Source organism: Lottia gigantea, assembly GCF_000327385.1.
Source record: "Lottia gigantea unplaced genomic scaffold LOTGIsca_30, whole genome shotgun sequence".
Taxonomy (NCBI): Eukaryota; Metazoa; Mollusca; class Gastropoda; family Lottiidae; genus Lottia; species Lottia gigantea.
The window spans coordinates 1,777,084-1,799,762 of NW_008708987.1; the positions used below are offsets into that span (position 1 = coordinate 1,777,084).

Here is a 22,679-nt window from a genome sequence, read left to right on the forward strand (position 1 = left end):
AACAGATTTGATGCTTTGCTAAAATGATGTCGAACAATTGGTAAAGTTTTGTGGTACTAAGGGTAAACATGTACACAAAAATTGGAGGTCACTTTTCAAAATTTCGACTTCAAGGAAGTTTTTCATGATTAGTTGTATAACTGATTGTTCTTTCTGCCAGGCTGGTTGTAGAAGCTAGAATTTGACAAATTGAGTATTTCCATACTTGTATTTTTTATACCTTGTCAAAGATATTGGGGAAAACTTAAGTATCTCATTGTCAAGAAGACCAACAATTGAGGCTAATTATAACAATGTAACTTTTTATCACTAATCTCTAGTTTGTTTGTCAGAGTATGCTTGTATTTCCATTATAGATCAAACAATGACAACTGTAGCAGTGGAATCAGTCAATGAACCTCAGGAACCTACCCCAGCTCCTGCGGCCACAGTGGCCCCTGAAATTCCAGATAATGTACAGGTGAGATAAAGAGAATGGTTTTTAACTGTTTATTGCGTTTGACTGTAAAAGGGGCATATATTAGGGCACCATTGATCAATGGGCAGTTATTTCTTAAAAGTAATAGTAGAATGGTGGTGTAAAGAAACATTTTGGTTTATTTTCAACATTCTGTTAATCATTTGAAGTAGGCTACATATATTGTCTTACTATTTTTCTTGAAACGCAGGAGGTATAGGTCAGGTTTCGTCATCTTTTTGTGCACATTTTCTTTTTTTCTACAGAAAATTATAGCAAGTGAAAAAGAAGCTACTGATTCACCACCATTGAAAAAAGCTAAAGTTGATTTACAGTCTCTACCAACTAGAGCCTATTTAGACCAAACAGTCGTACCAATATTACTACAGGGCATGTCTGTCTTAGCTAAAGAAAGGTTAGTTAATCTTTTTAAGCTGTCTTGTTGAATTCTTGCAACACTCTGGAAAAATTTCAATGTCTTATTACGTTTCTGAAATTGGACACCTTTAACTAGTTCAACAGATATTTGTTTTCCAATGAATTATTTGGATACATGTATAAGCTTAAGCTTGTCTATAAAGTAATTGCCTTGTTTAACACCAGCTTGAGTAATTATTTTACTTGAGCTGGAATGCAAAGTGTTTGGAATTAGTCTCAAGAGCTAATTCAAGCTATTAGGTTGAGGAATAATCTATGAGACAATCTTGTCCAAAACTAGATGGTAAACTGTTTGCTATTTGAACTCCATGTAAGGGATGCTGAGTTGAAAAACAGTTGATTAGGAAAGTCATAAGATTGCCCTGCCACAAATTCAAATAATATGCATGTGTTTTGTACTATTTGTCCACGAGTATAATGCTTAATTTTCCGTTTTCCATTTCAGACCTCCAAACCCAGTAGAGTTTTTAGCAGCCTATTTATTGAAGAATAAAAATCAATTTGAGTGAATGGTTGGATTGAAACTTTATATTTTTATAACCAGTGTAGTTATTTATTGTCATTTCTAATCATTTCACCATTATGTAAATATATTTTAAAGTCTGGGATTAGGGCATAGATATAGATGTAATTCTCAATATATATGTTTTCTCTCTATCTGTGTTTACAAAAAAAAAATAAGTGTGGTTTTATTTCTTAAAATTCTGTCTGTTGACTTTATCAATTCCTAAAGATTTTCTATAACAGTTTTAGTATGAAAAGTTGAGTTTATTTTTAAAAACATTTCACCCATTTGTTCAGATGGTAAATAGGTTTTCTGAATTCTCTGTGTATGACAGAAAAAATTTCTCTTTCCAATCCCTTTAAATTTCTGTTTCGATTAGGTTGTTATGAATTATTTTTTTCATTTGATTTTAATCTGAATTGTATATTGTCATGTTTTTAATCAATAAAAATTTTCATCATAATCCCTGTGCTATTTTTTAAATATATGAGTTCACATTTAGCTCTGGCAGCATTAATTTTGTCCCCTTACTTATCTCTTTCAAATAACTCTGTAAATTAAAGCCAACCCCTCAACTGTATTGTGGAATCGTATGGGGCAGAGGGACAATGTAGAATATCTGGTAATACCTAAATGGACTCATTGAGACTCAACTTTGTATAGATACCAAAATTATTGTCATGGTGAAGATTCTTAAAAACTAGTGACTTAATAATGGATCACAGCAACACCCATGATAAGCATAATTTTATGTCTGGAACTGAAAGAGCTGATTTCCCGGCGTATATCACGCCTGAGAAAAGGTACAGCCAGACTTGTCAGGCTAAATGGACTTAGGACTACTGAATCTAACAAAATAGAGGTGTAAATTTCTTTTTATCTGATAAAGAAAGATGATAAATACATAGTTATTTTGATAACAAATCAACCTTAATAAAGATTATAATACTATTGATAGTACACTAGATATGCAAAATGCTAGGAAATAAATAACAAAAAACTGAGCATATATTTATATAACTTTGATAAACAAATAACAGAAAATTATTGGAAATAAACAAATAAGGAAAATTTCATAAAAAGTTAAAAAGTTATATCCACTAAAACATGTAATTGATTGACCAGCTGATGGAGCTCAGTTTCAGAATTAGATTATTATATTTTCTGTTTACTAAAATTAATTCAAAAAATGCCCTGTTTGATGGAAATGAGCTCTGTTTATTTATCAAAAGATGTATAAACCAAAAACTGGCAAAAAAAAAAACTTTGCTGGGAATTGGGCCCTGAAGTAAATGCTTTTCGCTAAACAAAATGCATGTAATGAAATTTATTGACTAATTGCCTAATTTCATTGATTTAACCATAAATAAATTCTAAATAAAAAAAGAAATTATTATCTATGGTATTATTACAAAGATAGACTTAAGATCTTATATCAAAATTATAGTAAAAATTTGATTCTATGCCTGATAATAATTTCAAAGCACCTGTTACAAATTGCAAAGTTCTGATTCTTTTTCTACCACGGCTAATTCTTAACAAAATAATGTCAGCAATACACAAAATCCAGCCATTCTAGAGTCGGCATGATAAATGGATGATTTCATGCTCAAAGTAACTTGTAATATAAATCAAAGTCACGATGCGAGTGGGAGGCTTGGTTCTATGGTGGGTTTGTTTCTTATTAAGCCTAAATCAACCATGGGCTTATTTCACTACTATTCTATATGTGGAAATTGAAAAATTATTAAATAATAAATTTTTTTGTTAAAATAAAGTCTTAAGCAAAATTATCTAAGACATTATAAAAAGTCGTCATGGTACAAATTGTGCTAAAAGGTGCCCATTTGAAAATGCATTAAAAACTGTTTAAAATGACATTTTAATTCAACAAAAATTGTCATGGATGAGGCCTGAGAGTTAAAGACTTACAATGATAACTTGGCATCAACGTAATTAAAATTAGACCAAACTTTTGTTGCGTTTTTTATTACACCATTTGTTGGCATCATAAAATCCCAGCATTGGAGAGGGAAGAAATTTGATTGGCTGAGGGTGTCATCAAACAGATGAATGTTGATGATGAACGAATGAACAGAACAGCAGTTTGGTCTTATTTTAATCAGACAGATCTAGACATCTACCAAATAACAACTTGTAACAATATATAACACTTAACAATAAGGCTTAATCTTGTATCTTTCCGATCAGACAACTAACAAGTTTCTGTAGATCTCCAGCTCTTTTCTGTCCTATTTTCAGAACTTCTTCATGAGTGGTGGCATTGACAGCATCGTAAGATAATGAACACATGTCAGTGATTAAAGATATTCCAAATACTTTCAACCCACAGTGTTTGGCTACCACAGCTTCAGGTACTGTACTCATACCTACAAACAAAACAATGAATTAATATTTCATAAAAATATTCTGGCATACTCACATCTTAGGATAGGACTTTCAAGCCATTTGAAGAGTTCGAATATAGACCCAATATGTAACCCTATATTTGCAAGTATCGTGTCTTGCTTTACATTGAAATAGGAATAGTAATCCATCTTTAATCTTCCACTGTCATTTCGTAATAGTATCCTCACAAGATTTTATTTGTAAACATTTACAAGGCTTTCTTATTGATGTTAATTGGTGTGTCAGTCTGACAAGAAAGACTGGGCATAATCTTAAAAAATATACTATTATAAACCAAGAAAATAGGAGAACTGGAAAATTTGAATGCAAATGGAACCCTGAAGGTAGAAGACACCAATAAAAACCTACCAACAGCATCGGCACCCCAATTTCTCAGTAACCTGGACTCAGCCACAGTTTCAAAAGTAGGACCTCCAATCATTATATAAACCCCTTCTCTTAAAACAGGTCCATAACCTAATTCCTGAGCAATAGCTTTGGCTTGTTTGATCAACTGATCATCGTAGGTACCGACAGTGGCAGGAAATCTTGGCCCAAATCTGAAAGACAGAAAGAAATAACTATGATCCACAAGAATAACATTAAGGTTAACAAGGATCCTTTCTACTAGCAGGTCCGAACTTTTTGGCATTGATCTTTCCCAGATTATCTGTGCCCATTTACCATTTACACTGGCTGAACATTGGCAATTAATGCTATCAGAGTCTGTAATACACATAAAAAGTTTGGAAAACTTCTTTACAACTCCTTTAGGTCACAACCTACCCAACTGAGAGAGAAATTTGTAATTACCTTTCATCATTTCTACCGATAAGAACACACTCTCCAGTTAGACCAGGGAGGTCAATATGGTCTCGTAAGATCATCAAATCACCAGTATTAAACTCTGGGTTCAAACCTCCTGCTGCATTCGTTACTATCAGTGTTGATATACCCATAGCTTTCATAACACGTACTGGCATAGCTACCTATAATATATAACATAGGAAATACATCATCATAATCACAAACGTAAAGCCAGAAAACCACATGATGCTACAAATAATTCAACCAGTGCAAAACACAATAAATAAATGGAGTTTTACATCCTACCTTTCTGCACCTAATTGAGCTAATGAAGACAGGCAACTGCATGCAGAGTGCAATGAGAGAAATTTTGTCAGGACAGCAGCTTAGCCTACTCTTTTTTGATTTCCAACTGCTGAGGGATCTTTAACATGCACAGCCTGAACCACACAGGGTCTCGGTTACAAAGCAAATTAATTGTCATGTTACCTTCCACATAGGATAGCCTTCATAATAATGGAATCTGCCTCTCATTAAAACAACTGTTTTTCCTTCTAACTTTCCAAATACCAACTTCCCTTCATGACCTTGTACTAAAATATACAATAATTGTTTAGTGGCTCACAAATATCTGTGAACATATGGCAACATTTTCACAGCTTCAGGGTCCAAAGTCCTTAATGACCAAAGATTAACATAAATTGATTTTAACACCCTCTTCAACTGATAGTTCAACCACTAAAATTTATTGAGATGTGTTTAAATCCACCCTACCATCCCTACCCACCTGATATTTCAGGCAGAGCTGTTTCTACTGTAGGAGGGTTCCTGCTCTAATTTCCCTTCCCTTCAACTCTCAAATTTCTAATCATATCATCTTACATACCTAGTGCTGTGAGCTCCCCTTGACAGTTCTGTGGCCTCAACTTAACCCCCCATTATAGAAATGCTATAGATGACCATACAAATATCTTACCAGTGGCCACAGGAAATTCCTTAATTTCATGATAATGTACGACGTCTGGTTGATCTACCTTGTCGGCTAGTCCACCCAATCCAGACCCACAAATAATACCAATCGTTGGACGGTGTTGGGTTTTCTGAAGAACATCTTTGGCTATTGAGTTAATGTCATCAAAGGTATAACTGAAAATATTAAAAATATATTAAGATACTTTGAAATCTTAAATAGTTGAGAGTAAAAATTGTAGAAGCAATATCAATCAGATTTAATTTGTTCAATAAAAGTTTTTTGTTTAATTACTGGTAAATAAAGGAATACAGTCTAATTATTTTCTTTATTTGCTCAAACAGCTCAATTTCAGATATTTAAAGCACATTTTTCAGATTTAAACTTTTATCACATCTGAAGTTAAAATTAATATTGTGATGTCATTATTGGTAATACCATCACACAAATGTAAAAAAACTTTGGATGTAGGATTTGCATTCTAAAAAGAACCATAGTTAGCCAGAAAATGAGTTAGACCAGCAGGTAAAATAAAATGATATTGAAACTGGTAAATATACAAAATTATTCAAAAATGAAATTGTGAAAAATGCCAAACTCTGTAACAGTAAGTTTATAATAAGCAAGATTTTCTTCCACTTACTGTGAAATGTATAACAACAAAACAATGAGAAAAAGTAAGTTAATTACCTAAAAAATTTAAAGAAAAACAAAATGCTTTTACAAGCAATATCAATTAAAATCATGCTTTTCAAAAAATAATTCTAAGAAGCAAAATCAATGGAAAAAAAGAATATCTACAATTATTCAATCTCATATGACAGAATCAAACCATGCTGTGCTAAAAATGTCATGACAAAACAGAATGATAAAAGACCTGCAGAACTGAAAGTAAAAAAGCAAAAAGCGCCCTTCATTTTTTCATATAATGGACACTTCTTGATCTTTGTTTTCTGTCATTCTTCACAAAAAAAATTGAAAATTCTCCAATAAATAAAGTACCAGTCGGTATCAAATAGATGTAGACCACGTTGTCTAAATATTAGCTTTACCAACAATTTCATCTTAGCATTTATAAAATTGAAATCTTACATGTGGTTTGATGTGTGCGGAGAGGAGTTACATAGGCATCTGCCTGTTCTCCAATCCTTTTTCTATATGAAATAATTAATAAATATTGTTTAGAACAAAAAAAGTGAAGTTAATGTAATTTCTTTTTAATTGTATGAGATCAAGCAATTGCATATATCATTTATATCAGTTAGCTAATATTCAGCCATTTTAGCTGGTAAAGAAAATATTTGACAACTATAGGGTTATCCTTTAGAATTGAAAGCCATGCACATTGAAAGAATGAATAAATTCTAATGGCTATTTCAAGCTGACAGATTATCAAATACCTTTTATCACAACCCAATGATGGAAAACTACAAATAAAAGTTTTCTCATTAACAACAATTTGGGATATGGAAAATAAAATCACTCAATCAACAAGGGTAAAGTTGGAGTATGCACCACCTCATTTTGTATACTTGTACATGAAAGATAAGTTCTATAATAGATTTCAAACTGAATGTTAATATATTTTTTAATTCAAGGTAATAACCCATACAAAAGCTTAAATCGTTGTGTAAAAAAGAGAAGCTTATAGGCCTTCTAATCTGTTACCATTAAACATACCGTTACGAAACAAATATCTTATACCAAATATAGAAGAGGGATGGAGGGTCAACAGGGGGGGTGGGATTTGGCTCAACAAGTTATTCAAGTCATCTAAATGTTTCAGGGGGGGAGGGGGAATTTTCTTAGGCGCGAGAGGCCCTAGGTCCATAATCAGCCCAATGTGTCAAGGGAGGAGGCCGCATTTGCATGAGGGGCAAAATATAACTGATAGATTCAATTGAGAATTTGTTAAAATTTTTCAGGGGGGCTAGGGGGTGGGAGGGGGATATATTTCAAGGGTTAGACAAGCCTGAATAGTGGTTTGCATGTACAAATATTATAAGATAGATTATTGCAGACTGAAGAGTTATAGTCAATATGTGTATCTGACTTTATGACCCTTACCATAACAATAAATTATTAAATATGTAGCCTGTAGGTTAATGGCCATAGTGGTGTGTATAATAGACTACATTTAGTACATTGGTGGAAATATAACTTTTATGCCAGATAAAAAAATTAGCGCTGCTTACCCAACTTCAGACTGATCAGTGGTCATTTTTAAACAATGAAATGGTGGACTTTACTCTCGTTTGCTTACAACAGGATCTTGTTTACAGCTAACAGGAGCTAATAATCGCTGACATCAATTAACTCAATGACCGGTTCACTAATCCGTCCTATCCATTCATAATCAGTTATTCATTATCCAGTCTTTTTTCGCGTCTTCACCATTTCTATTTAAACGTCAGTCTGGATAACGGCGTATAAGTTTTTTTTTTCAATGTCAAGGTTGATTAGATATAACTTCAGTGCAGTCGTAATATTTGGAATTCCTTCGATATAAACAAGGTTAAAGCGACCCATTTTTGTTCTTTATGGAGCAATTATCAATTTAGATGAAATAGAGAAGATAATATCAATCCCAAAGTAACGTTTTGAGGAAATATTTCAGAGGCAAAGAATAACCTCTAATATTCAAATTAGTTTCCCAAGGTCAGTCCTCTTTCCCGCCTTAAAACGAGGAGGCATGACTAAACATCGAAATGAAACCAATGGATACCTATTCAAAATATGTTATATTAGCTCTGAGGACTCTATGAGGACATATTGTCTTGAAATCATAGGTTTCTTTAGTAGCCTCTATAAAACTGTTGATCCTAATGGGCTAAATGCTAGGAAGGCTTTTTGTCTTCTTTCTCTAATAAAGTGATTATTATTATTATAATAATTATGATTTAGTTATGTTGGCCAGATCCAACACTGTGTAACATTATTAAACCCATACTTTAATCCTCACTGTAGATCAATAAATTCAATTCACGGACACTGAGAAAAAGTCAGTGTACACAGTGCAAGCATAGTGAACACAAATCAAAACACAAGGAAAGTGTGAATACGAATTTTACTACAGTGACGAATGCAGCTTGCAAATATTTTACGACAACTCTGAGACCATTTTATGGCAACATGGCCGAAAATTGAGCGTGCTGAATTTTTGACAATTAAATAATCTCCTTTAGCACTAATAATTGAAATATGATTCCCGATCTCTCATAGGAGACACTCAAATTTTGTCTCTGAATTACTTTTAGCATATTTTGATAAAATCTGAGAAAATGGCGGCCTCAAACATCCGCCTTTCCACAGCAGCTCAAATTATGAATGAAGAAGATGAAGCTGCTGAGCCGATTCAGTCGACGTATGATAAGGTAGCCAGCAGTATGATATCATCTGAATTCTGAACAAACATCACCACTCTAGCCCCATCCATCATGGTTTAATCGACATCGAAGCGATTAAAAACAACACTGTCACACTGTGTCAAAGCAGTTCTGTGTCTCTCTTACTCTAGGTCCAAGAAAATTTATATGATAACCGTTATGATTTTCTTTGATTTAGTTCATTGCATATTAGCATCACAATTATTGTAAACATAACTTTAACCCTGTGCCAGTGCCTTATATTGAATAGTAACTGGATACTCTTCAATCACCCTAATCTCTAATCTTAAATGCATTGAATATGCCAACCTATGAAAAGAAATTCAATTATATCAATTAATAATGATCTAGTCAGTTATTTATTCGAACAGTCAAAATTCTGAAAATTTTGACTAAAATTTTAGATTGCCTGGCAACTATTTATATTAAAATTAAGAAACAAGTTTGGCCATGTTTTTGTCAGCGTAACCTACAACTATGTCAAAACTAAAAACTCTATGAATGCATTATCATTTTCTGTCTGTAGGTTGTGGAACTTTTGAACCAAGCAGCTCTGATGACACGAGATGTTGACAAAATTAAATATTTAAGACAGGTAAGGGCAGATATTATTTTCTTCCACTACTACAATTCCAATGCTATTGAAAAGAGAAGAAAGTTTACGAAAAGTCTATATAATAAACTGCCCCCTTTAAGATACCTTGACCTTGTAGTTGTGTTATTAAATATATTTTTAGTGTTTTTAATATAAAATTTGTATTGTTTTAAATGTCATTCCAAATGGCAGCAAATTATGCACTATCTATTTGAAAAGAAATTGTTGAAATATTTCTAACAGGTAGAAATGTTATACTTGTTTGTTTGTATTTCCAGGTTCAAGAGTTGATAATTCATAAAGATCCTACACTGTTAGATAACTTTCTCGATGTAAGTATGAATAATGAAAAAAATAACATAGGATTCTCTTCGGATTTTAGCAGGGATGACATAGATAAAGCTTCTAGTGAATGGAAGGTGACAATAAACAAAGGCTCCGTGTGTTTAAGGATTTGTAAGTGAAAGATCCCTCAACAGTTGGATATTGTCTGTCAGTGTTCCCGTATTTTGGTATTACCACAAAAATAGGCTTCAGTTTCCTAAAAGAAAATTGTTATTTTTTCATTAGATTTTGTTAAAAATCTTATTCCATTTCAGGAAATGTTGGCCTTTATCAGTGATAGATCAGTAGATGTTAAAAAACTTCTGATTGGCTTTCTAGAAGAAGCTTGGTGTGTAGAGTGTTTTGTGTTTCAAACCAAGCTGAATCATTTAAACAGAGTTCCTTTCTGTTTTTTTATAATATCAAATATGATCTTTAATAAATGATTCAAATTCTGACTTAATTTGGGTGTAATTTCTGTAATCAGCTATAAATGGGTTTGGATAATCCAGGAAAGATTAAAGCCAAGTGGTTTGTCCAAGGACCAGCTGGTAGATAGGATCCTGGTGAACCTAAGATGTTATCCTTGTAAAGTTTAATCTAACTGAAAGGAAATATTTGAATTATAAAGAAATGTTGTTGTTTATTTTTTAGTAAGAAAGATAAAGAAATCTTACCGAAAGCTCTACCAGGAGTAACTATATTATTAGCTGATGATAACGCTAATGTTAAAAAGAAAGTTATCTTGTCTTTAACTAGTATATTTAAATACAGCTTACAGGTAAGTTATAGCCTTCCCTTTTCTACAGGTGAGAATGGACAAGGTGCTGGATTATAGATATACATAAACTAGAAGCAACGAATCGAGTAACTTAAGTGATTCCTGTGTAGATCTTCATGAATATCTGAATAATCAAGGCTACAATTGTAGTATTTCAGTACAGGAAAGGGATGTTGAAATTTCTGTTAATGTAGAGCATAATGTACATGTATTTGCCTTGTGCTATCAGCTGATATAGTAATGCTAGTCATCAACCTTTACAATTTCTTCACTATTTAATTTCAGTGGATAGCTAAAGCGAAGACTCCTAGTTCAGAAATGACGTCTGTTTGGGAGAATATGATGAAAACTAAAAAACAAGTTTTAGAATTGTTGGAGTCTGAAAATGATGGGTGAGTTTAATTCTGATGAAAATTTGTTGATTTGTTTGTATTGCTGTAATTCTTGCATCTTATAGCAGTTATTTCCCCTGTTATTCAAAGAATAGAAAAATTGTGGAGCACTCGATGTGAGAGTTCTGCTCATTTAGGATTCATTGAACCAACCGTTAATTCAAAATAACAAGTTGGATCAAAATACATTCCATGAGCTCGAAAAAATAGAAATTCAAAATGGCGGAGAAAAGAATAGGTTAAATTTTGAATGTTACATATGGAGTTCTGTACTGCTTGGTTGACACTTACAATTGGAACAGACGGAACCACTCCCAACAAACTAATCCAATGTGACCTACATGTTGGCACACCATGAAATAAAGTTATATTGATGTATTTGTATGATTTCAGTATACGTACCCATGTTGTTAAGTTTCTAGAAGGAGTGGTTTTAGTTTTATCAAAAAGATCAACAGTAAGTAAAATCTTTCTTAATAAAATGAAATGGTGTTTTATCTCTTACGTTTGTACTCTATATAGATACCTTACAGTGTGCAATGAGGGAAATAACAAATAACAAACAAATAATAAGGACAGCGGCATCAGTCTATCTTTTTAGCGGCCAAGTGACCAAGTAGCATCATATAATGTTAACTTCATGCACTTAAAAGTAATATTACTTGGAGTTCAGGTATATGACAATTTATTTTATTTACACTCAGTATTTCAAAGTTTAAAGATATTAATATTGTCTATTTTAGGACTCGATGATACCGAAGAATATGGAAGGGGACATAACTCTAGATCAGATACCAGAATCGAACACGTATTTGAAGGTTAATAAGTTAGAGGAGGATGGAAAGAAATCGTTTATTTTGTTGTTACAATTTCAAGCTTCACCACATATATCCAGGTAATTTGAATTCAAAAATTTATGATAGAATGATCAACTTCACACCCCCCTTTTCTGTCAGTGAACTCTTCTTTTCATTCTTAACTCTTGTGTGTTAAAGCTGCAAGTTAAGAAGAGTCATTTGATAAATAGGGGTGTTCACTCTCATACCATTTTCAATATTGCTGATCACAGGGAAAATATAAAAATACTTTGCACTAAATGTTTTTTTAAGACTATATTTCTTAAAATGACTTTATAGAAGATTTTCCTGTTATTGTGTATGTGTTTAAAGCATCTATTTACATCATTCTGATTTTTCTAGTCTTTATATGTGTTTTGGGACCCTTACATTCTGATTGCACAGCCAATGTCTGTTCCTGTAATTTCTGAAAGACTTGACAACTATCAAGCTATATATAATGTTTTATTTTCAGTATTAACCTGATGACTGTTATGGGAGCATTAACTAATATAGCTAAACAAAGACCTATATTCTTAGATCAAGTTGTACAGGGTTTAGAGGCTTTACATGGTACGTATCTTGAACTTTAAACACTGAGGGAATAGAACAAAACCAAATGTACCCTGTACACTTGATATGACTTATAGGGTATAATGTTAATATGTGATGTCACTTGGTTAAGCCAGCTTCACCAGCTACTTATGTAATTAAGTGTCCAATAGGTACCAGTGAGCACAGTAAGGTCACAATTGCCTGACATTTGACATTCTGGAATGACCTATGATTATTTTTTTCAGTAAATTTACCGCCAACGCTGGCTAAATCTCAAGTTAGTAGTGTTCGTAAAAATTTAAAGATGCAGATGTTAGCTCTATTAAAACATCCTGCGTCTGTTGATCATCTAACACAGATTACTACATTGTTAACAGATCTTGGTGCTAGTCAGTCAGAGGTAAGATCAATATTTATTTGATGTTCAGGAGAATTGTGGATTAGTTCTGGCTGTTGTAAAATTTTTAGAGAAAATAAAATTTTTCTTCAACACGTAAAGTAGAAAGAAATTTTTTTTTTTCAATTTATCGTCAAATCTCAAATATCTTTCAAATTTTCTGTTTTTTATTTGTTTTTCAGATAAACAAAAATATGCCAAAAATGGATGAAAATCGAAAAAGAAAACTGGAACAAACGTCAACATCAACTAGTAAAAAAGCTAAAGTAGAGGTAATAAATTGAAAGAATTAATTCCTAAACTAGTATATTATTCAATAACAAAATCTTGACATCCAGAGCCTGACAGAATCTCGAAAGCACAAATTGTGGATTGGAATCCAGGTCAACATAACAGTCTTTATCATTATTTGATTTTTTTATTTATTTATTAAAAGAAAAATGAAGTCATGACATGTGACAAAAATGCAATTTATGAAGTCAAATAAGAAACACTTGAAATCATCACCATGATAACCCATAAAGCTTGAGTAAATATCATCAATAACTTAATGCCAATATGTGCCTCCGCAGACTACCTACCGCTATCAATAATAAAATCATATATAATATATTTTTATTTTAGATTGATTTAGACGATGATGAAGTCCAGATGACCCCATTCGTACCCCAGGGTATAAAACGTGCCCCGTCTGTCTCCCAGCGACAAACTGCTATAGATATTACAGCAGAAGACATTCTACCTAAACTTAACTCCCAGAATGTTGCTGATCTTGTATTACTTAGTATGGTAGGTCGTTAATTCTTCAGTGAATTTTGGAGATTTTTCCTCTTCGCTGTTAATCCCTAAACGTTTAAAAGCTTAAAAGATGGTAAATGGAGCTTTTAAGCCAACAAGTCTCGCCAGAAAACTTATTGCATGACTCTTTATTCATTTCTCATGCCTTCTCAAAGATTAAATAATGTTTGAATTAAGCAAAGACTGAAGTTATATCTCTGATTATAGGTAATGTTACCAGATACAATGCCAGCCCAGTTTGAATCAACCTATACACCAATAGCAGCCGCTGGTACAGAGGCTCAGATAGCTCATTTAGCTCGATTGTTAGCTACTCAGTTAACTATGGCTGGGTTTGGTCGAGGTCTGGGAGAACTTCAACGTAAAGTAAGTATAGATTGTATCTCAGACATGAAGGAACTACTTTTGTTGTTTTACATATATTGGTAACTGTGGCTTTTTCAAGTAATCATGTGGTGGACAGGCCCTGGGTTTGGGAGATGAGAATAAGGGCCACAGTATTTTTAAGTGGCGTTCAGTGCACCAGACATTTAAGAAATCATGATAAGTAATTTGAAAGTGGAGAAAGAAGGGTTTTGAAAATCATTAACACATTTAATTTATATTGTAGTTTTTAGAGGAAGGAGTAAAAGATGATGGTAGTACTACCCCAGCCTCTCCTATGGATGCTAGTTACCCATCACCTAAACAACTTATACAAACTCTAGTTGGTAAGACACTGCTTTATTCTACACTGATCTATACCACCTCTTCCAATATCTCAATGAAGTGTTACTGAATGAAGTCTAGAACAAGTTCTGTCTGTTCCCATTCTGAACTTCATACAAGCAGTGTGATATGCCACAATCAGAATATATTTTTCTATTCCTTTCTATGGTTTTTGAATCCTGCTTTATTGAATTTCCAAATGAGTTCATGAATCCTGAACAAGCAGAACTCATCAATCAAGGACCACCCAGAACTGATATGATAATACTATGTTGTTTTATGACATTTAGGTGGGACAACTAATCTAGAAGACAGTGGTACTGACAATAAACCTAGTAGTAGTAGTAGTACAGGTGTACCAGGATCCTTTCTACAACCCTCTATGCCTGTAAGTAACATAGTAATACATCATGAACTGAGTTAACCATTGGATTAGGGTCATTACTTCAAGGGATTGTAAAGAGGTTTTCTCAACTTTGTATATGTAAGATTATTGAGCCACTGATAGCATCAATGTCCACCATTCCAATTTACAGTCAGATGTCTGTGATTCTTGCAATTCCACTCAAACTAATTGTTCTATGACCTCACTATCTGAACAGCTACTAATAATATCACCGGGCATTTCATTAAATGATTTATAATTTTTAATTGATTTTTGATTTTATTCAGCTATAATCAAGAGTGAGTTATGTTAAATATATTTTTGTTTCATTTCAGGCTGCCCCTCGTAAATTACGTCAGTTTAAACTATCAACTATAACTAATCCATTAGATGCTGGTAAAATAGATGAGATGACTATAGCTACTATGAAACGTGTACTGACAGCTGAAAGTAAGTCTGTTTGATGTTAAATCATGAGCTGGTACATACCTTTCAAAACTATGTACAATTTTGAAATAGCTTTATGCAATATTATGTATTTTAAATGTAGAAGCTTATTGATTGGTCAGCTTGAAAATGATGGATGTCATGAATATTTATAACTTCAGTCCCTAGTATGAGTTTTACCTGCTAAAGGGAAACAGGGTAGAAATAGGTAATTGTTTCAGAGGTGCTGAAGAGAAGTTGGCAATACTCCGAAAAATTCTTATCATTACAAAAACAGACTTACCAATGCCCAGTTACGATTCCTGTTATCAATGTACTTTAATTTTAAATGTTTCAATGTTTTATTTCAGCTATTGCTCAGAATAATAACATTACTTCAGTCAGAGTTAAAATTCTCGCTACATTAACAGCTCAGTTTGGTGGTGGACTCAAGGACAGTAAGTAATAAAACTTCTATTAAAAATAAACTTTGATCTGAATAACTGGACTCCATTATATGGATAACAATATTGCAACGTTTCTACGATGGTGCTTGCTTCTTGATCGAGCTGAAGCAAACTTTTGGGTTGATATTTATTACCTGTTTAATTAAAAAGATTGTAAAATAAACTCAACACTTTGTGGGATAGAAACTGCACATTTTAAGTTCCCTTGGGGGTTGGAAACTTCGTAGATTGAGATAGGCTAAGACATCTGCCCTGGCATGAAAATTTCCCTTGTTGCAAATTGCATGACATAGCACGCCTTTATTGGCCACATCACGTCACAGATAAGTGGAACATAAAACTTGTTCTTTTTCTTACAGTGTTACAGACGTTTATTTTTGAAGATTTAAAGACACGTAGTGATATAGCGTTTGCCTGGTTATATCAGGAATATGCTAATTGTCAGGGCTTTATCAGCGTGGCTGATCCACAGACAGATAAAAATAGCCTGGCTAGTTATGATGAGTGTTTAACTAGATTGTTAAGTATGTTATTAGATAGGCCAGACCAACGAGATGGGTAAGAGTTTTTACTCAAGTTTTTATGACTTCTCCTAAACGCTATTTTTAAAAAATCTTATGACCTAATTTATTATGTTTAAAGTTGTTTTATATATATCAAATTTTAATGAAGAATCTATTTCAACTAGCAAGTTAGGTAAAAGATTCTTTTCAAGTTTTTATGACTACTCCTGGATCCCATTCTTAAAATCAAATCAAATCATCACGAAAATGATTATTGCCCCTTAAAATGAAGCCTGGATCTAACGAGTGAAATTTCTACTGTAGTTTATTTAGTCGATTGATATTAGAGGCACCAGTAGTAACTGATAATGCTGTTGAAATGTTACGTAGATACAGTGCCAATGAGGTAGGTTTAATGATTGTAACTTTTATTGCTTATATTTACTCTTTTGAGTGTTTATTTCGTATCTGCTTGTTTAGATGATGAACCTATACTTGATGTCGATAGAGGCCTTATGTCGGACATAAGGAAAGTGTCAGGCAAATATGACTAAATCACGATGACAAACTGATTGAATATTGAACAGATTGTCTGTAATTAAAAAGTCAAAAATATCCTACAAGTGTAACGTACAATAGAAAATACCCAACTCGTTCGCACGAAAAAAAATTAACAAGTTGGCATTACACAGACACACTGAAATGTTAAGTAAAATTTGTATAATATAATTATTGTTATCTAAATGATTAAAGGTTATTATAATTTTCCAGTCACAGACACAGAATGGGATGGAAACATTAAGAAAGTTAATATTGATGAGACCTAATAGAAGATTACATTTTCTAGATGTTTTACTAGAGTTTACAGGTCACGATCAACCAGAGGTATATTTTAATTATTCTAAATGTTGTATATATGTTTTCCTGATGGGCAAAGTGTTAGACATGGACCTAATTCTGACCCATGTAAAGTAAAGAGTTTTTTATTATGAGTGTACTCAAAATATCTTTCACAGTTATTATATTAATTATTTTTTCGATGGAAAGAGAAATCCTTTTACAAACTTCGCTTGATTTTGACTTTCAAAACAGCCATTTAAAGAAAATCACCAATTGTGAATTTGTTCTGTCAATCATATTTAAAAATTGTTTCTTAGACGTGTCTACCTAGCTGTTATTATACTATCACATTATTTTATTTTGTAGGTTAGAAATAAAGCTATAGAAATAACTAAAACATTACTAGAAAAATATCAACTTAATTCTCCTATAGAGGTAATCAATTTCTCTTCTTAATTATTTACAAAATTCTTATTTATTTTTATGTGTGAATCATTTGATGATGAACATTCTTTCAAGCTTTAGTACATATATCATTCAAATTTTCAGTCAGGCATCATTTGTTCTTGTAATTCCACTAAGCATAGCATTTTATGATGACACTATTGCAAAGATGCTGATTACAGGGCCATTGCAATTGTGACGTCATAAAACGCTTCTTACTAGTAAGGCTAGAAAATCTATTTACAATCTCTTTAATTTAAACAATATGTAAAACATTTACTTGATTCGTTTCTTTGTTGTTTTAGACGTATGCCCTCAATAATCTGAAGAAACTTCTTCTACCAAAACCTTTACCAGAATTCTTTACTGGAGCTAAAGCAAAAGGTATGTATAATTTTTTGGCTTCATCATGTTGAATACATACATCCTTAAATTGAAACTGATGATAGTAATATAAATTGTAAACATTATGTACAATAAACCCAGAAGTAGTATACTATAAAATTGTGTTCCGTTATTTAATGTCATCTCTATTATTTAATGTCACTAAAGAATTATTCGCATAACTAATGATGCTCCTTAGTTCTTTTAGAAATTCATCTACAAAACTTTCTCTTTGCAATATCTGTGGTAAATCAAAATTTTTCTGATTATTTCTCAGTCAAATAGACTATCAGTTTTAAAATTATTGGTTGTCTTAGAATAACTTTATGGTTTTTAATTTATAGATGTCCAAGAAGAATGGACAGAAGAGTGTATTAAAATGCATCTTTATTTATATCTTGGTTTATTACCAACTAATCATTCTCTTATACACGAGTAAGTATATTAACAGTTTATTCCTCGTGTAGAGACTATTACAAGACCTTTACAATGATATTAAACTGACTGTCAGGGTTTAAGTTCATGTAATATAATCCTCTAAAGCAGTCAAAAGATAAGAAAATATACCATAATTACCCATTATTTATTCAAAATTAGTTAAATTGTTTCATATTTTTAAAAGCCCTGTATTTATTTGCAATGATCTTTATTCTATTTATAAATTGTTTGTATATTTTTCAGGTTATCTAATGTTTATACAGCTACGTCAGCTGATGTTAAAAGAGCTATATTACGTATGTTAGAAAGTCCAGTAAGTTACTAGCGTTGTATATTATCAAATGAGTATATTTATATGGTGTTTAAATCTAAAGATTTTTTCTAAACCAAGTGTTTTATGACGGAGCTATTGTAAAGGCCTTAGATATGATAATCAGCTTAGTTTAACTGGAGTTGCATGACTCACAGATGATATCAGTGTTCCCAAAACACTTACAAGGTTTAGAAAATCTCTTCACAATACCTGTAATTATTGTTTGATAGAGTGTAAAAGTAAAAGTAGATTATTATTTATTATTGTTATTATTATTATTTATTGTTATTTATTATTATTTATTATTGTTTATTATTATTATTTATTTATTATTATATATTTATTATTTATTACTATTTATTATTAGTATTTATTATTGTTGATTATTGTTTATTATTATATATTTATTATTTATTACTATTTATTATTAGTATTTATTACTGTTTATGATTATTTATTATTGTTTATGATTATTTATTATTGTTTATTATTGTTTATTATTATTGTTTATTATTATTATTTATATTTATTATTGTTTATTATTATTTATTATTATTTATTACTGTTTATTATTATTTGTAATTGTTTATTATTATTTATATTTGTTTATTATTGTTTATTATTATTTATTATTGTTTATTATTATTTATAATTGTTTATTATTTATTATTTATTATTTTATTATTATTTATTATTCCAGGTAAAAGGTATGGGTATGGACTCACCTGAATTATTAACAATGGTAGAAAACTGTCCGAAAGGTGCTGAAACATTAGTGATGAGAGTTATACATATTCTAACAGATAAATGTAAGTTGATGTTCAAGTTATTTATCATTGTATAAAATTATGGGTGGTGTTCTTACTAAGATTGTATTTGATAATCATAAAATTCAACAAAAATTTGAAAGTCTTCATATCAGTTGCACTCTCATAATGTTTGAAAGTTCAGCCATTTCACAATATCAGTTCATGATTACGTTTATTGTTTAGGACGCAAATTAACTTGTATTTTTGATTGATTTCTGGAAATCTTGTTATATTATAGCTGCCCCGTCACCAGAACTAGTCGAGAAGATTCGAGATTTATACCATAAACGTGTACCTGATGTTAGATTTTTAATACCTGTTCTAACAGGTCTTACTAAGGTATGATCCTAAATTATTTCTCTTTTAGAGAGTTATTGCCCTTGATTTATTAACTATCATTTAAATTAGTTTTAATTACTGTGTGCATGATTTCTGAGAGTTATTGCCATAAATGAGATACAGTTTTAAATTAAACTAACTTTAAATTTCTCCTCCGTGGGTCTGTACTTTTTAATTGCAACTTGTTATGATCCGCCTTCATTTAATCTTGAGTTACTGCCCTTGATTTGAGTCATATTGTCTACGTCACTTCATAGGCGAATGTGTTATAGTTTAATGATTCATGATGATGATAATATATATATTAGTTAAATTTGTTATGTTTTTGTTTGTGATAACAGAAAGAAGTAACTGGAGCTTTACCCAAGTTAATCAAACTAAACCCTGTTGTTGTTAAAGAAGTTTTCCATAGATTGATGGGGGGACATGGTAAGTAGTAAATTTAGCCTCAATAGCAAAGATCGTGGCTAAAATTATATTCTATGTAGAGTTTGATATTATTCATGTTTAAGTTTTGTTTAAGTACAACAAATGTAATTTTAAAATTACATAGGCCAGGTGTCCCAGGACCCAAGAAAGTTTTAGGCAAGCTTAGGAATATGTCTCAGTCCTTTATTTTGCTTTGACAAATTTCTTTAAGAAAATAATTATTGTGTATTTCAGGTGAATCGTCTGTAGCCTATACATCTCCTCTAACACCAGCTGAACTATTAGTAGCTCTACATAATATAGATCCTTCCAAATGTGACATGAAAACAGTTATTAAAGGTCAGTTCAGGATTTCATTTGACTATTAGCATATTCTTTACCAATCATGTAAATATTTGGAAGTTGAAATCTAAGGTCCAAAGTTCTTAATGCCATATAGTGAGCAGTACGGACAGTTGTACCAAGACAGCTGTGTTGGTTTCTTTTGATATCCAACTTTTAAGGATTGATTACATCTGCTACAGGCTGTGCATGCTGCAATTGGAAATTAAAAATTCTGAAATTTTACCATAAGAATACTCAACCCTCATGTTAGCAACAATGTGGTGTAGAAAAGTAGGATTTAAAACTCAATTTTATTCTATTTTTTTGATATTTTCCAGCTGCCAACCTGTGTTTCAGTGAGAAGACTATATATACAACTGAAGTATTAGCTATAGCCATGCAACAGTTGATGGAGATAAACCCACTGCCTACCTTGTTAATGAGAACTGTTTTACAGTCGTTATCAATGTATCCTAGATTAATCGGCTTCGTTTTAAATATTTTACATCGTCTAATTACTAAACAGGTAAAGTCTTAGGCTCCTCCCTTATTTTCTGTGAGCTGTGGTATCTCAGGGTGTAAAACTCTTTATTGCTAATAGGTCCAGTCCTAGGGTTAACCCTTTCTTTAAGGTAGCTGTGGTGGATCATTGTATAGTATATCTTCTTTTAGGGAGTTGTGGTGGCTCAGTGTGTTACACCCAGGCTCTCTTATGTCCCTGGTTTTACATTGGTCGAGGTTTTACGTCTATTTTTAAAACAGTTTACCTCCTCTCTAAGACTCAGGTCAGAGGGTCTGAAATGAAAAATACTGGGGAACATCAAGGTTTGTACTAAGACCAACTGGTAGAAAGCATCCTTGAAAACCTTTATTGTCGTGCTCATAAAATCACAAATCATTTTTCTTCAAGTTGCAAAATTAAATTAACCTTTTTCCTCCAATGGTTTGTTTTAGGTTTGGAAACAACAGAAGGTCTGGGAAGGATTTATAAAATGTTGTCAGAAAACTAAACCTCAATCATTCCAAGTGTTATTACAACTACCACCCCAGCAGTTACAGGGTGTGTTCGAGATAGCTCCCGATTTGCGTTCACCGCTTTACACTCATGTTCAATCCCTTACTCCCCATCAGGTAAAGTATGATTTATTCTGTGTGGGATCCAATCAAATAGTGGGAAGACTGGGCCCCCTACCCCAAAAATATCTTGGAAAGTGTGGAATTACACTTACCATACCGGTATGTAGGACAAAATTAATGATAAGTTTCTTGTTTGAAGCAGAACTCTGAATTATATTTTCAATTTGAAATCAGGATGAATATTTAGCCTTGACTTACTAGTTTTTGTATTCATGACAAAAATCGTGAAATATTTCAAATGAAGGTTCTAAAGTGTTTTTTGGCGACATAATGTGATGTGTATTTGGTATTCAAAAAAACGGATTTTAAGATTTTACGACTTATCATGGCAAGAAATGATATCAAATCATTTATGGTTACAATTACAGACTTTTGTTGTTTTTTTCCAGCAAGCTCATATATCAAAAGCAGTGTTATCAACTTTAGAAAATGACCCATATGCTGAACAACGTGTCAAAGATGAAGAAAAACAGAGACAGGACAAAGAAAATGCTGAAAAATTACAGATTGAGAAGGAATTGGCAAATAGAGAAAAAGCAGAACGTATGAGATTAGAGAAAGAAAAAGCTGATAAAGAAAAGGCTGAAAAAGTTAAAAAAGAACGAGAGAAGGCTGAAAACGAGAGGAAAGAAAGGGAACGAAAGGTAAGAGCTTACCTGGTGGCAGGGCTATTTATTTGGCTCTATTTTCCAGACATAATCAGCAGGGTCTGCATAATCCTAAGGTCTGAATATTTTATCAGGTGCAGAAAAGTACAGGTAAAACTCCATTTATTTCACTTTATTTTGTACTTATTATTTCAGATGGCAGACGACATCCGAAAGAAACAAGAAGAAAGAGAAGCAGCAGATAGAGCGAGACGAGATGCCAAGAGACGGGAAGAGAAAGAAAGGGAGGAGAGACGACGAGTAGAAAGGGTGGAAAAAGAAATGAAAATAAAAGCTGAGAAAGAGAAGATTGAAAGGGAAAAGGGTGCAGTGGAGGCTCTGAAGATTGAAGAGAGGCTAAAGGAAGCGAAGGAGCGGGTGGAACGAGAAGTCAAGAAGATGAAGGAGGCAGAGGAAGCTGAAGAGAGACTAAAAA

General features: G+C 32.2%; 3 protein-coding genes across 3 annotated transcripts; 2 read left to right on the forward strand and 1 right to left on the reverse strand.

The window, feature by feature from the left end:
- Positions 1–738: 738 nt before the first annotated feature.
- LOTGIDRAFT_118956 (hypothetical protein) lies at positions 739–1,404 on the forward strand (the record flags this gene model as incomplete). The annotated part of the gene is made up of 2 exons (XM_009057537.1): positions 739–872; positions 1,341–1,404. Coding segments are annotated over 2 exons (198 nt in total), but the record flags the coding sequence as incomplete, so codon positions are not given.
- Positions 1,405–3,587: 2,183 nt separating this feature from the next.
- On the reverse strand, positions 3,588–7,807 carry LOTGIDRAFT_161701 (hypothetical protein; the record flags this gene model as incomplete). Its single annotated transcript, XM_009057538.1, has 6 exons — positions 3,588–3,790; positions 4,179–4,369; positions 4,623–4,798; positions 5,106–5,209; positions 5,593–5,762; positions 7,782–7,807. The coding sequence occupies 6 exons, from the start codon at positions 7,805–7,807 to the stop codon at positions 3,588–3,590; spliced, it is 870 nt and encodes a 289-aa protein (XP_009055786.1).
- A 1,691-nt stretch (positions 7,808–9,498) lies between these two features.
- Positions 9,499–22,474, forward strand: LOTGIDRAFT_215976 (hypothetical protein; the record flags this gene model as incomplete). Its single annotated transcript, XM_009057539.1, has 31 exons — positions 9,499–9,567; positions 9,846–9,899; positions 10,167–10,240; positions 10,546–10,672; positions 10,958–11,064; positions 11,458–11,521; positions 11,808–11,959; positions 12,376–12,473; positions 12,701–12,855; positions 13,035–13,124; positions 13,477–13,641; positions 13,858–14,016; positions 14,261–14,360; positions 14,649–14,746; positions 15,079–15,193; positions 15,541–15,627; positions 15,996–16,194; positions 16,464–16,545; positions 16,911–17,024; positions 17,346–17,414; positions 17,729–17,807; positions 18,152–18,242; positions 18,489–18,558; positions 19,259–19,367; positions 19,606–19,706; positions 20,048–20,135; positions 20,370–20,474; positions 20,798–20,985; positions 21,414–21,590; positions 21,986–22,240; positions 22,400–22,474. Coding segments are annotated over exons 1-31 (3,486 nt in total), but the record flags the coding sequence as incomplete, so codon positions are not given.
- Between the last annotated feature and the right edge of the window lie 205 nt (positions 22,475–22,679).